The 14,300-nt window shown below is 43.2% G+C and overlaps 1 protein-coding gene across 1 annotated transcript in view; it reads right to left on the bottom strand.

Moving 5' to 3' along the window:
- LOC132571114 (zinc finger protein 235-like) overlaps nucleotides 1–8,313 on the bottom strand; it is a 9,891-nt gene extending 1,578 nt beyond the window's left edge. The window contains exons 1-6 of the mRNA XM_060237797.1: nucleotides 8,191–8,313; nucleotides 6,158–6,321; nucleotides 4,901–5,027; nucleotides 4,329–4,421; nucleotides 3,927–4,103; nucleotides 1–537 (exon numbers count right to left, since the gene is read on the bottom strand). The exon at nucleotides 1–537 is cut by the window's left edge and continues 1,578 nt beyond it. Coding sequence (XP_060093780.1) covers nucleotides 1–537; nucleotides 3,927–4,103; nucleotides 4,329–4,421; nucleotides 4,901–5,027; nucleotides 6,158–6,238 — 1,015 coding nt within the window. The 5' untranslated portion in view covers nucleotides 6,239–6,321; nucleotides 8,191–8,313. The remainder of the gene's footprint in view (nucleotides 538–3,926; nucleotides 4,104–4,328; nucleotides 4,422–4,900; nucleotides 5,028–6,157; nucleotides 6,322–8,190) is intronic.
- Between the last annotated feature and the right edge of the window lie 5,987 nt (nucleotides 8,314–14,300).

The raw sequence follows: 14,300 nt of genomic DNA on the forward strand, positions 1-14,300 counted from the left end.
GCTTCTCCCCTGTGTGAGTCCTTTGGTGAACCTTGAGGTACCTAAAGCAACTGAAATTCTTTTCACACTCCAAGCATTTATATGGTTTCTCCCCTGTATGAATCCTCTGGTGAATAGTAAGTCTTTTGCTACAGCTAAGACTCTTTCCACACTCCAAGCATTTGTATGGTTTCTCCCCAGTGTGAATCCTTTGGTGTGAAACTAAATTGTCTTTTCGACTAAAGCTCCTTTCACACACCAAGCATTCATATGATTTCTCCCCTGCAAGAATTCTCTGATCTCTCTCATGACTGGATTTGTTGCCAGACCCTTTCTCATTCTGAGCGCCTTTATTCCTTCTTCTTCCCTTTTGTAAATTTTTTATGACCAGGGTTTCATGGCAATCTCTCTTGTGAAGGACAACTGATTTTGTCATCTGCTTCTGGTTTCCTGCCTTCTTACTTCTCTTTAGTCTTCTTTTATTCCAAGGTTCTTTTTCCTCCTGCAAATTCCTGTGTCTTCTCAGATGGTCAGCAGCACTTTGCTTTCTCTTATCTCCTCCAGGAAAACAAAGAAAAACCCAGTAAGCATCCCACACAATAACTATCTCATAGCCAAAACTGTCATTAATTCAGAGTTTCTGATATGCCTGAGGAAACCTCTAATTACTCTCTATTAACTGAGAAATTTTCAAAGGGGAACAATGCTGGAACAAAGAGGAGATTGGATTTATACCCTACCCTTAAGAGTCCCAGAGTAGTTTACAATCTCATAAGAATATAAGAGCATAAGAGAAGCCCATTCCAACATTCTGTCATGCAGTGGCCAAAAACCAGGTGCCATTAGGAGGTCCACCAGTCTCCTTCCCTTCTTCTCCCCACAACAGGCACCCTATGAGGTGTGACTGAAAGAGCTCTTTTGAGAATTGCTCTTGAGAGAACAACTCTGAGAGAACCATTACTGACCCAAGGTCACCCAGCAGCTGCATGTGGGGGAGTGGGGAATCAAACCTGGTTCTACAGGTTAGAGTGCACCACTCATAACCACTACACCAAACTGGATTCCATTTCGGTTCCAAGAAGAAAAGCAGCTGTGATGAACTGAAAGCAGTCTGCCTGAGTGAGAATTGAGAAGCTCTGATTAGCTAAGCCGCTTCCATAGTAATGAATGTATCAAGTGTAAGGAGGCAGCCTGGAGGTAAAAATCTCCTCAGAGTTCAGATCAATGTAGAGATTGGAGCTGAGAGCAGACTGAGCAGGAAGTTCACTTCAGTTCCTGAGACAGAGCTGGTTTATTTAGAGCTCTTCTGCTTGAGAGTTGATTTGAGAAAAGGGGCTAACCATAGCACTTTCTGGGGAAAACTCTCAAGACTGGCACAGTGTCACAAGGCAGAGTGAGGCTTTAAGACCCTGCTGAGCAGTTACATCAAACCAAAGGGCAGACTCCTGGTTCTAAGTTAGAACACCAAAACACACACACTGTGAGAGGGACAAAAGGTTCTTGTGGCTGTGTGGAAAACTTAGAAGTCAGACAGAGTTCCTGGCTGTGAGAGGGACTTAACACAAGTAAATGAGGTGCTAGTGTGAAGAGCCCTCAAGGGTGTTATTGTCCAGGGTAAAGCTCTACTGTCTAGAGGACACCTGATTGCTAGGGAAGAGGGTCTGTGAAGGGGACATCCATCACAAGTTCAGTCAGTCCTCTGAGTGAGTGAGTGTGTGGAGATATATTTGAGAAGCCTGAACTAACTTTAAATTCTTTCTGTATTGAATGAGTGTTCTCCAGTGTGAGGTAAACACTATTTTATGACCGTTTTCGCACACAGCTTACCTCGCAGTCACAATCCTGTTCCCTCCGCAGCGTCTGGTCGGATTTCCCACCATCTGCGCCAAAGTTACAGGAAGTGCCACAGCTTTTGCGTAGCAAATGTAAACCGCTAAAACCCAGTTTACATTTGCTATGCAAAAGCTGCAGCACTTCCTGTAACTCCAGCGCAGATGGTGGGAAATCTGACAGACGCTGCAGAGGGAACAGGATTGTGACTGTGAGGTAAGCTGTGTGTGAAAACGGTAATTATTTCAATATCAGCCTGCCAACATCTCTAGTGTTCTTGAGTTATTATTACTTGATTTTTGCCTGCCAGCTGATTTTATAAAACATTCATCAGTTATTATTTCCTCCCTGCCTTGCCTTTCTAAACATAATAAATCTGTTACTTGTTTTTAACTTTTAAAATGCTATCAGTGCCTTTATTATTTCTGACGAGGTTAATTTGGGTTCCCTGAGGTACTGGGTAAAGGTGACAAAATTTCAGAGTGTTCCCCTTTCTACCTGCTGACCCTGACCATCCCTCACAGCAGCCATATAACAAAATATACTGCTTTATTTCTTTACACACTGTAAATAATAAGGAAAAAGGACATCTAACTACATTTGGATTTCACACCTTTTATGAGACAGAAATTATTCAAAGTTCCATTGTAGCAGCCCTGTTTTTCATTGGCTTCTTCCTTCCTGTCATATTCAAGTGACTTCCCAATCCTGCCACTTTTCCCATAAGGACACTTCCAAGGGCCATGCTTCCCTGCCTTCAGATGAAGGCAGATGAGAGATGCTTCTGTACCCTCCTACCAAGGATCTACACATCCAACCAGTAGAAATGGAGCACCCATCCACACTCATCTGCAGAAGACTTTTTCTTGCTTTACTGTGGTGATCCATGGGTCACAACCATCAAGTAGGTCATGGAATCCCACTGGCTGGATTGCAGAAAAAACATTTGTGCTGATTTTTAGAAGCACCTGCTCCTACCTAAGTGTGGAATGTTTAGAGCACAGGGACACTGTATCTCCTGCCACTCTTTGCTGAAAGGAGCAGCAGGAGAGTGAAATGAAGTCACTAAGGAACAAGAAGATGCCTTTTTTTGGTCAGGTGGGGTCAAAAATCCTCCCTCACAAAAGCTCTCCTCTCTCTTCCTGTCACCTGGCCAACTCCTCAAAGCACCACCCAGTCCTCCAATGATCTGTGAGCACCCAGTCCTCCAATTATCTGTGAGCACTTGTGAGCACAGTCTGACCCCCTGCCTGGCATGGTCATAACTCAGTCTCTTCATTCTGTCACAGGAGCACATTTTTGAGCATGTACTAGCAACTCAACAGGTCATACTCTGCCCACCAAGAGCCAGTTTGGTGTAGTGGTTAAGTATACGGACTCTTATCTGGGAGAACCGGATTTGATTCCCCGCTCCTCCACTTGCAGCTGCTGGAATGGCCTTGGGTTAGACATAGCTATCACAGGAGTTGTCCCTTAAAGAGCAGCTGCTGTGAGAGCCCTTTCAGCCCCACCCACCTCACAGGGTGTCTGTTGTTGGGGGGAAAGATACGGGAGATTGTAAGCCGCTCTAATTCAGAGAGAAGGGCAGGGTATAAATCTGCAGTCTTCTTCTAAAGGTGGAACCCGGCCTAAAGAAAGACTGAAGACCACTGCTCTAGTAAACATGTAAGTGAAGGTGTAAAATTGTGTGTTAAAAAATTAAAAAGAGCATGCTGAGATTTCTTAAGGGGCCTGTAACACAGGGAATTGCAGAACAGCATCTATAATACTCTGTTATTAAAAATAACATTTTCATTCCGCCATTCCTTCAAGGGGCTCAGGACAACAAGCATCATTCTCATGAGAGGTAGGTTACAGGCTGAGGAGAATGACCCAGGCAGCTTTATATCCAAAACTGGACCTGAATTTGGGTCTTTTCAATTTCATTTCAGTACTTGAACCACTACACCGCACTGTCTTGCTTTGCTTTCTGACAGGGTATCCTTCTGATAATGGTAATTTAGTTTCTCCATAGGCTACACTGTGGGTCTTTCAGCATAATGTCTCTCTTACACTGCAGAAATCCTCACAGGTTATACCTGATCTGTTTCTCTGCAAGACCATAAACAAAAACTTACTCTTAGGCAGATCTGTCAGGATGACAATTATCTCTGGAACTGATCCCAGGAAAGACTCCAGCGTATCTTCTGAGGTAAGGCCTTCCTGTGAAAATCTCTTCACCCTCTTCTCTCTCACGCTGGTGTCTTCTTTGGCAGAAACAAAAGGAAATTCCTTATTCCAGCAAGAAAGAGAATCTAAGAAAGAAGAATGCAAGTCAGTCATGACTTTAAAAGAGCAGGCCTCAATGGCAAACAGCATTGAAAGAAACATGCTTTAAATCAAGGCATGAGGGGATGAAGCCACAGAGATGTCTTCCAGAAAAACGCAGAGCCAGAATGATGGACATATTCTGGACGCTATCAAATTTGAACCACAATTTGCCAACACAGAAGGGTTGCTCCACAGGTCTAAGGAAGTACCTGTTGAGTTCTTTGCTTCCTCAGAGTCTTGGATGAACATCTCATCCCTTTCTTCCAACCAGTAAATGAGGTCAGGTTTGCAGATCGAAGAGCCTTTTTGAAAAGATAAGGAGCACAAAGAAAAAAGATAAGAAGCCCAGACAACAGCCCCCAAACCAAACAGGCCCCACCCAAACTGAAAAGTTCTGTTCCCCCTTTCTTCCAGCATCTGGAAGCCATTTAAACCTTGTTTTACTCCCCCCACCCCCACCCCCTCAAAGTAGCAGGAAGCAAATCCAAAGGATTAAATGGCTGGCAGCCATTTAAACCTAACACCTGACCCCGCACTGCTCAGCTGTTTGGTTTAAATGACTGGCCCTGGATAGCTGAACCGAACTGGTGAAAAGTTCTCCGGACATCAGTTCCCAAGCTCCAAACTGCCCAAGTTCGCCTAAATTTCAGCTCATGAGCCAGTCTATACCCATTCCTCTTGGTTACATCTTTGAGACTTGGTTAACTATCATTAATTCTCCATGGAACTTAATAAGAAATAAAGAGCAGGCCATGCACAGACCAGCCAACTACTTGCTTACCCATAGAGACCATGCTCCTATAGTTTTCCAGCATGACTTCCCTGTAAAGAGCTCTTTCACCAGCATCCAGCAGAGCCCACTCCTCCTCGGTGAAATACACGGCTACCTCCTCAAATGATACAGGACCCTGGAAGAACCAAGATGCTTTGGCTAACAACAGGTTGGCCGATATGGCGATTAAAAAAAAAAATTCTTCCAATGCTTCTGCCATACAGCAGGAGGCCAGGACGGGCCTTCTACTGGCTAGGACCACTCTGGTAAGGGTCTTTATGGAAGGGCCTAGAACCCCCAACCACCTGTCTTCCTTATAGTAAAACCTTTTAACTGTGACCAAAGAGATGTGAGGACCCAGGCAGTTAAACAACAGTTTGTTTACAGTGCTCAAATAATAAGTGGGTAGTGAAATATATATACAGTAAAGCAGTGGTCCCCAACGTTTTTGGTACCAGGGACTGGCAACGCTGCACCACCCCGTCGCCCCCCCCCCATCAGAGCGCACCTCGGTGCCGCCCCTTCATCCTTCCATCCCTTCCGCTCCACCTCCCTCCCCCCCTGGTGCGATCACAGCATGCCACACCTCAGCCCCACTGGCTGCGATGTTGTGTGCTTCTTATCCTTCTTCTAAGAATGCGCTGGAGGACGCTTCCCCACTTCCTTTCTGGAACTGGAAGGGAGGGGGAGCCAAGCCTCCTCCAGTGCGTTCTTAGAAGGATAAAATGCATGCTGTGTCACAAGTGGGGCAGAGACGCGGTGCACTCTGATCAAGCTGAGGAAGAGGCAGAGCAGAAGGGAAGGGAGAGGGTGGCGGTGGCAGCGGAGTGGCGGGGAGGCTGTAGCGGCCTCCCGTGTGGCCCGGTTGCCAACAGTCCATGGACCGGGGGTTGAGGACCCCTGCAGTAAAGGTTGGTGTAAACAAAAAGAAAAGCCCTACCCTGACTTGCTAAACTTTCCCTTGATTTAGCTACAGAGACATACCCGTTCAGTAACGGATCTCTCCTGCTGCCTTTTCTCCTGCAGCTTTTTCCAGAAAGAACGCACCCTGTTGGTGCCTTATGCTCTCCTGCCAGCTGGTCCCACCCCTCTTGGGCTAGTTTTCCCTCTGAATTTTCTTCACCCAATCAAAGGGACTGCAGGGATCCTGAGAGATGTAGGCCAACCAGCAATTCCAATGTAGGCTTCTCCCTGAATTCTAGGCCATTCTAGGCCTCAGATTCATGACAGCTTCAAATAAGAAAACGGAGTGAAGTCACAGCCTACCTTGCTTTGACATCTTGTACTAGCAGAAAGGCACACTTCAGAAAGAACGGGGGACTCAAGCCATTCCTTTTTCCTTTCCATGACCTAATTCTTATGCAGAATGGATGTTTCTGCTCCTTTGGAAAGTAGCAATGATCAACAGCCCCCGGGAAATATCTTTTCTGCTGTGAGCAAAGCAAAATAAGTAGGAAAGTTACCTACTTATAATCACATTTTCCCATTTCAATTCCCTTTTCTGATCTCTGAGGAACAGGATGCTGCAGGGCAGCTGCTTACACAATCACCTTGCAAATATGTCCCCAAAAGATACTGGTTCATGTGAGGTCTTACCAGGCTCATAGCTACGGGCAGTGGGGGGAAGGCAGCTCCATTCAACCCCCCTTCCCTCTGTAGGGCCCCTCTATTGGAGGGTCTCGTATACAAATTTGGCAGCAGGACTCGAACATGAGGGAGGGAAGAGAGCAAGCTCAAGAAAAAGCAACAAGAGAGAGAGCGACAGCCAGGGGGAAAGAGAGACAGAGAGAGAAAACAAAAGAGTATGTGAGAGAACAAGGGGGATAGTGAGAGAGAGCAACAGCGAGGGGGAGAGCGAGTAAGCGACAGCGAGATAGAGAGAGAGCACAAGAGAGAGTGAGAGAGCAACAGCAAGAAGACAGCGGGAGAGAGAGCTGGGGCCGGGCAGGCTGGCTGGTGGAGGGAAGCAGCAGCCAAGACCCACGCGCACCCCCACCCCCCAAAAAAAATGTTTTTAAACTTCCAGGCCCCTCCACCCAAAATTTTCTGGCTATGGGTCTGGGTCTTACAGCAGTCAAAGCTTTCAAGAGCTCGGTAAAAGTTGGTATTTTAGCACACCTGGCATGAGAATCTGCACCTGTTCAAATTCGTCCCTGCATTGCATCGAACTAGATTTCAGGTTGGATCCTTGCCTGGCTATGATATTCACTTGGTGACCTTGACCAAGTCACTTTAATTAAAAAGGCATGGGAGGTATAAGCAATTAGTTGTTATTACTGTTATTATTAGAGTAAAAACATAATATTAAAAGGTAACTTAGAAAGCGGAGGTTTCATATATTTTTATATCTCCTCTTCTTACTTTTCAGCACCCAAAACAGCTACATACCTGCCACATTTCCCCCCTTTCCTTTGTTTTACATATTTAAATCCCATTTTCATTTTCTTCCCTAAGCATTTCTGTGGGACATCCAAAATGTTGTCTTTTAAATGTCATTTAAAAAAAAAATTATGACCCACTTTGGGGGAGCATTAGGCAAATCAGAAAGGTGGCATGCAAACGAAGTCTATTTTTGTTCATTAAAAAAAATTGACATAAGGCTTATTCACGCTGTATTTTGACTACCAACTGTAAAAGGCGTGCAAGCTTTCAAGTTCGCCAGAAAGGTCCATCACAAGAAAGGAAGGAAGGAAGGAAGGAAGGAAGGAAGGAAGGAAGGAAGGAAGGAAGGAAGGAAGGAAGGAAGGAAGGAAGGAAGGAAGGAAGGAAGGAAGGAAGGAAGGAAGGAAGGAAGGAAGCGCTCTTTCAAGCCACCGTCTCAAATCCCCTGTTCTCTGCTCCTTGGGAAAAATGAATGGCAGGCTAATTCGCCTACATCCACAGCATTCTGGGAAGAAGAAGGAAAAAATGGACGCCCTGCAACTATAAATAAATAGTATGTGTATCGTCCCTCTGATGCTCGCCAAAATACAAAAGGCCCTTAAGAGGAGGAGAGGAAAGGACCAACATAGGCGCTTTTAATTCTGCAGTCCTGCAAATTCACGGTGCAATCCCAGGCAGAATTTCTGCAGCCTGCCGGTGAGTTTCATCCCGGAGGAACTCTGCAAAGGTTTGCACGACTAATGGAACGGACCCAAGGCAAGGCTGCTTTTTTCTCTTTCCTCTTCCGACCGTCTCAAGCCCGAGGTTCCCAAAGGGAGACAATACATTTCCTGGCGAGCCCCACAACCACCCGCACAAGTAAAGGAATAAGGGGGGGGGGGGGCTCTCTGTCAAGGTGAGGGGGAGGGGCGCTTTACCTTCAGCAGATCAACCAGGCGCGCTCAGAAGGAGAGGCGAGACGAGAAAGAAGCCGGTCAATACATGGAATCCCCGCGGGGAATCCTTTATACACCGAAGAATGCGCCGAGGACCAACAAGGCAGCAATCTGATCAGCTGCCGGCGCGCGCTAATACTGGGGCTGGAGACGCGAGGCGGGGGAGGAGTTCACTTCACCCTTTCCTCTCCCCTTTCTTGTAGGAATGCTGCTCTTGGATGGAGCCCTGTCGGAAACAGTCACCTGAACGGATCTTTACTTGGCTTGTGACAACTGACAAGGGCTGGGGTACACTCGGTAAAACGAAACAAAAAAAGCCATACTGGAAGAAAATCTCTAGTTCAGGTGCGGCCTGGTGATCTCCAGGGCAAAGAACGCCCTGGCTGCTGACAGCCAGATATCTCTCAAGTCAGGGACCACCAGCAGATGTTGATTACCAGAGCACCAGGAGAGGTGATCCTGAAGATGTGGGTCCCTCGCCATTAAGAAGACTGTAGATTTATACCTCGCCCTTCTCTCTGAATCAGAGTCTCAGGCTGCGATCACACACACTAAATTATGCACTTTCAATCCACTTTCAGTGCGTTTTCCAACTGGACTTTGTCAGTTCACACAGTCAAATCCAGTTGGAAAGTGCACTGAAAGTGGCTTGAAAGTACATTATTTAGGGTGTATGATCACAGTCTCAGAGCAGATTACAATGTCTTTTATCCTCTTTCCCCACAACGGACACCTTGTGAGGTAGGTGGGGCTGAGAGAGCTCTCCCAGAAGCTGCCTTTTTGGGGACAACTCTACGAGAGCTATGACTGACCCAAAGCCATTCCAGCAGCTGCAAGTAGAGGAGTGAGGAATTAAATCTGGTAGAGTCTGCACACTTAACCACTAACCATACTGGCTCTAAACCACAATGACTTTTAAGGGCCTTAAAAGTCAATACCAGGACCTTGAACCTGATCTAGTTCGCCACTGGAAACCAATGCAGTCCCGCGAGGACCCAAGTCATTGCATTCTGCACTAGCTGGAGTTTCTGAGTCAGCCTCAAGGGCAAGCGCAAGTTTCAGTAATCCAACCTGTGAGTGACTGTTGCATGGATTATAGTGGCTATGTATGCTAGGGGGCAAGCTGCCTGATTTGGCAAAATTAGAGAAATGCCAGCCTGGCAATGTGGGAAACCCGGGCCTCCATTGAGAATGAAGCATCCAGAATCACCCCCAGACTCTGAGCAGAAAGGGCCAGTTTCAGTGGCACACTGTCCATAGCCGTTGAGGCCCCATATCAGCATCCTCCTGACTCATTCATAGAATCTCCATCTTAGAAGGGCTCAGTCTCAGCTGACTCCTCTTTAGGCATCCCACCATGGCTTCCAATTCCTCAGCCAAATAAGCTGGGACGGTGTCCAGCCAACTGCCCCAAAAGAGATACAGATGGCTGTTAATCAGCATATTGATGACAACCCAGTCCAAAACTCTGCACCAGCTGGGCAAGGGGATGCATGTATAAGCTTTTGTGTGCAAGCTTTTAAATATACTTTTGAAAGTATAAGCTTTCATGTGTAAGTTCACGTCTTCAGATACAAACAATGCAACAGAATCTCCTACTTACAGGAAAGAGGGTGGAGGACAGGAAGGGTCAAGATGCATAAGTTGAGCTGAAATTGGAGCAGGTGGCCAATAAGATCATGCCCTGAGAACTGCTTGGTTCTCAGGTCTCACAAAGACCACAAACAGGAACGTGAGTGAGACCATGTGTCTGGCACACCAGCCTGGCGTCCTGAGTTTCCTATTGTGTCTGAAGAGTCAAAAGGGCACAGGCATCTCATATCTGTGTTCAACCACATTCTCACTCTTTATGCTGACGCTTGCAGTATTGACAAATTGATGACTCTATTGAATCCTGTAAACAGTATAGAAATGGTCTGCTTCCAGTGAACAGATGCATCCTGTTATTTGTTTAAGCACTATGTACTAGGGTAAATTTAGCTTTAAGACAGGATGTATAAATAAAATAAGGGTTGGCTGAAAAGTCAGATCTCTCTGCTTCCTAAAGATACATGGGTTGAGTGATCATTCCTTCAAAGATCAATGAATGACAGCAAATTAGCATAAATACAAGAGTTAACAAAGAGATGTGAGAGCGAAGTCAGAGTCCAGCAGCACCCCCAAGACAAACTAAGCTCAACCCCGAGTACATGCGAGACTTAGCATGTACACACTGCTTCACATACATTGAAACAGTTTGAGTCCAGTGACCACTTTAAGACCAACAAGTTTAATTTCTGGGTATTAATAAGAACTGGGAGACTTAGTGTATAGTGAGATAAGAAGCCGATATCTCTGTTGAGCCCCAGGGGCGCCATTGTCCTGAGTGCTGTAATAACTTATAATTCAGCAATCTCTCATTCGAGCCTGTTTCTGAAATTCCTTTGCAATAAAGCAGCTACTTTGAGGTCTCCCATTGAATGTCCTTGGAGGCTGTAATATTCTACAGGTCTCTCAAGTTTTGTGATTCTTGATGTCAGATTTGTGTCCATTTATTCTTTGGCATAGGGTTTGACCTGTTTGTCCTATGTTGAGAACTGAAAGGCATCGTTGGCATTTAATGGCAAGTTCAATGTTAGAAGATAAGTAGGTGAATAAGCCTGAGATAGTGTAGTTGATGTTAAGTTTTAATAAAATCCTGCCCCTCAGAGTTTGTTTAAACAGTTCTTTGTGAAGCTAATGGATGCTTTGATAAAACAATTTTATTGGTAACATATGGTAATAAATCTATATCTTACAACTTTAAAAAATTTATCTACCCCATATATTACTTTCCACCCACCCCTCCCCCCGTTAATTGACCCCCGCCAGTGTTATTTACTTAAAAAAACAAATATTAAAGGTACCCTTAACTATTAAAACAAAAAATTATATTCCTTTTTTAAAAACTTAATCATTATCAAAAATTGTCCAGTGTCCTTTTATTTTCCACTCTTTTTCTACATGTCTTCTAAACTTTTTCCACTCCGTCTTAAAAACTTCTAAATCATAGTCTCTTAATATTCTTGTTAATTTGTCCATTTCACTTCATGTCATAACTTTTATAATCCAATCCCATTTCTCTGGTATTTTTTCTTGCTTCCACAACTGTGCATACAATGTCCTAGCAGCTGAAAGCAAGTACCAGATTAAAGTTCTATTTGCTTTTGGAAATGTTTCTATTTGTAATCCCAATAAGAAAGTCTCTGCAACTTTCATTACTTCATATCCCAATATCTTAGAAATTTCTTGTTGAATCATTTGCCAATACTGTTTTGCTCTTTCACAAGTCCACCACATATGGTAGAAAGAACCATGCTTTTTACATTTCCAACATCTGTCTGGCATCTTGTTATTCATCTTTGCTAATTTTTTAGGCGTCATATACCATCTATACATCATCTTAAAACAATTTTCTTTAATACTTTGACATGTTGCGAGTTTCATAGAGTTTCTCCACAGATATTCCCAAGATTCCATCTTTATTTCTTTATTTACATTAATTGCCCATTTGATCATTTGAGATTTTACTACTTCATCTTCTGTAGACCATTGTAGAAGTAATTTATATACTTTTGAAATTAATTTATCATTGTCTCCAAGCAGAACTTTTTCCATTTCTGTTTGCTCTTTCTTTATTCCTTCAGTTTTAATATCATTCTCCACCAAGCTCTTTCTTTGTTGCATTTGAAACCAATCATATTTATGACTCAACTCTTCAGCAGTTTTCAGTTCTATTTTTCCACTTTGTATTTTTAATAATTGATTATATGGCAGCCACTTTTCTTCACCTATCTCAGCCGTTATTTTTATTACTTCAGCTGGCACTATCCATAACAGTCTCTCATCTCCATATTTCTTGTATTTCATCCATGTATTTAATAAATTACTTCTTATATAATGGTGAGAGAAAAAAACGTCCATCTTCTTTTTTCCATAATACAAATATGCGTGCCAGCCAAATTTATTTCTGTGACCTTCCAGCACTAAAAGTTTTTTGTTTAACAGCGTTATCCATTCTTTCATCCACACTAAACAAACTGCTTCATGATATAATTTTAAGTCTGGTAGTTGAAATCCGTCTCTCTCTTTTGCATCTGACAAAATTTTCATTTTAATCCTTGGTTTCTTCCCAGCCTACACAAATTCTGAAATTTTCCTTTGCCATTTATCAAATTGTTTGCCATCCTTCACAATAGGAGTAGTTTGAAACAAATACATTATTCTTGGTAAGATATTCATTTTAATTGCAGCTATTCTACCCAGCAATGACAAATTAAGCTTGTTCCATTTTAGCATATCTTCATCCATTTTACACCATAACTTCTCATAATTATTTTTAAACAGATCAATATTTTTCATTGTTATCTCCACCCCTAGGTACTTTACCTTAGAAGTGACTTCACAGCTCGTTAGTCTCTGTAATTCTTGTTGCTTGTTCATCTGCATATTTTTACACAGAATTTTTGATTTTTCTCTATTTATACAAAGTCCTGCCAACTCCCCATATTCTTGTATTTTAGCTAACAGCAAAGGTGTAACTTGTATGGGGTTTTCATTTATAAACATATCATCAGCAAAAGCTCTGTATTTGTAAGTAAATCCTTTTATCCTTAAACCTTCTATATCTTTTTCTTCTTGGATCTGCATCAGTAATATTTCAAGAGTCATTATAAACAACAGTGGTGAAAGCGGACAGCCTTGTCTAGTACTTTTGCTAATTTTCATATCTTCTGTAAGATCTGCATTTATACACAACCTTTATACACAACCTTGCCCTTTGTTCAGAATATATTGCTTTTATCATTCTTATAAAACTTTCTCCCAGCTCCATTTTTTCCATTACTGCAAACATAAAGTCCCAACTTAAATTGTCAAATGCTTTCTCTGCATTTGCAAAGAATAATGCTACTTTTTCTGGATGTCTTTTATAATATTCTACAATATTTACAACAGTTCTAATATTGTCTCTTATTTGTCTTTTGGGAAGAAACCCTGCTTGATCTTCCTTTATAAAGTTTATCAAATGTTGTTTAAGCCGTTCTGCCAAGATTCTTGTAAATATTTTATAGTGAAGGTAATGGATGCTGATCAGTTTGAAGTGGAAGCATTGTTGTGTAGGTGCAGTTTTGTCAAACCTGATGCAAATTGGTGTGGCAGCAAAGTTGGCATCTGGGTTTATTGCAAGCGTCCATGTTGGAGGTTATGGAACAGATAAGGGTCTAGCCTGATGCTGCTTATCTAATAAGGAGGGATTAAAACTAAATTGTATGGGGGGAGCAAGATAATAATTCAAAGCCTCGTATGATGCCAGAAACTGGAGATAAGAACATTAAAGATTTGCAAAGAGTGACGCATATGCTAGGTAATGTTAACTTTCAGGCTTCTATGGAAACCAACCCTCAGGATGCATAAAACGTGGATTCCGATGTCTCTACACTAATGCATAGAGTATGGGAAACAAACAGGAGGAACTGGAAGTCCTAATAAAGGAAGGAGACTATGACATAATAGGCCTTACTGAAACTTGGTGGGATGACACTCACAACTGGAATATTAGGATTCAGGGGTACAACTTATTTAAAAGGGACAGGCAAAATGAGAAAGGGCGAAGATGTAGCAGTATATGTGAAGGAGGTATATACTTGTGAGGAAATATGTGAATCTGAGCATGGCAGCTCAGTTGAGAGTCTCTGGGTAAAAATAAAAGGAGTAAGAAATAACAGTGAACTGTTCAATTCCTACTTTTCCTCAGTCTTCTCTTCTGAGGGAAACTGTGCTTAACATGGCAAAAACAGAACGTATAAGGAGGGTATGAAGTTCCAACCTAGGATCAGCATAGGGGTAGTACATAAACACCTAGTTTTTTTTAATGCAACATTCCTCAGGGCCAGATGAATTGCATCCAAGGGTTCCAAAAGAGCTTGCAGATGTAATTTCTGAGCCTCTGGCTATTATTTTTGAGAATTATTGGAGAACAGCAGAGATGCCGGAAGATTGGAGGCGGGCGAATGTCCCTATCTTCAAGAAGGGGGGGGGGGGGGAAGGTAACTACTGACCCGTCAGTCTATACC

This window comes from Heteronotia binoei, chromosome 5, assembly GCF_032191835.1.
Source record: "Heteronotia binoei isolate CCM8104 ecotype False Entrance Well chromosome 5, APGP_CSIRO_Hbin_v1, whole genome shotgun sequence".
Classification (NCBI taxonomy): domain Eukaryota; kingdom Metazoa; phylum Chordata; class Lepidosauria; order Squamata; family Gekkonidae; genus Heteronotia; species Heteronotia binoei.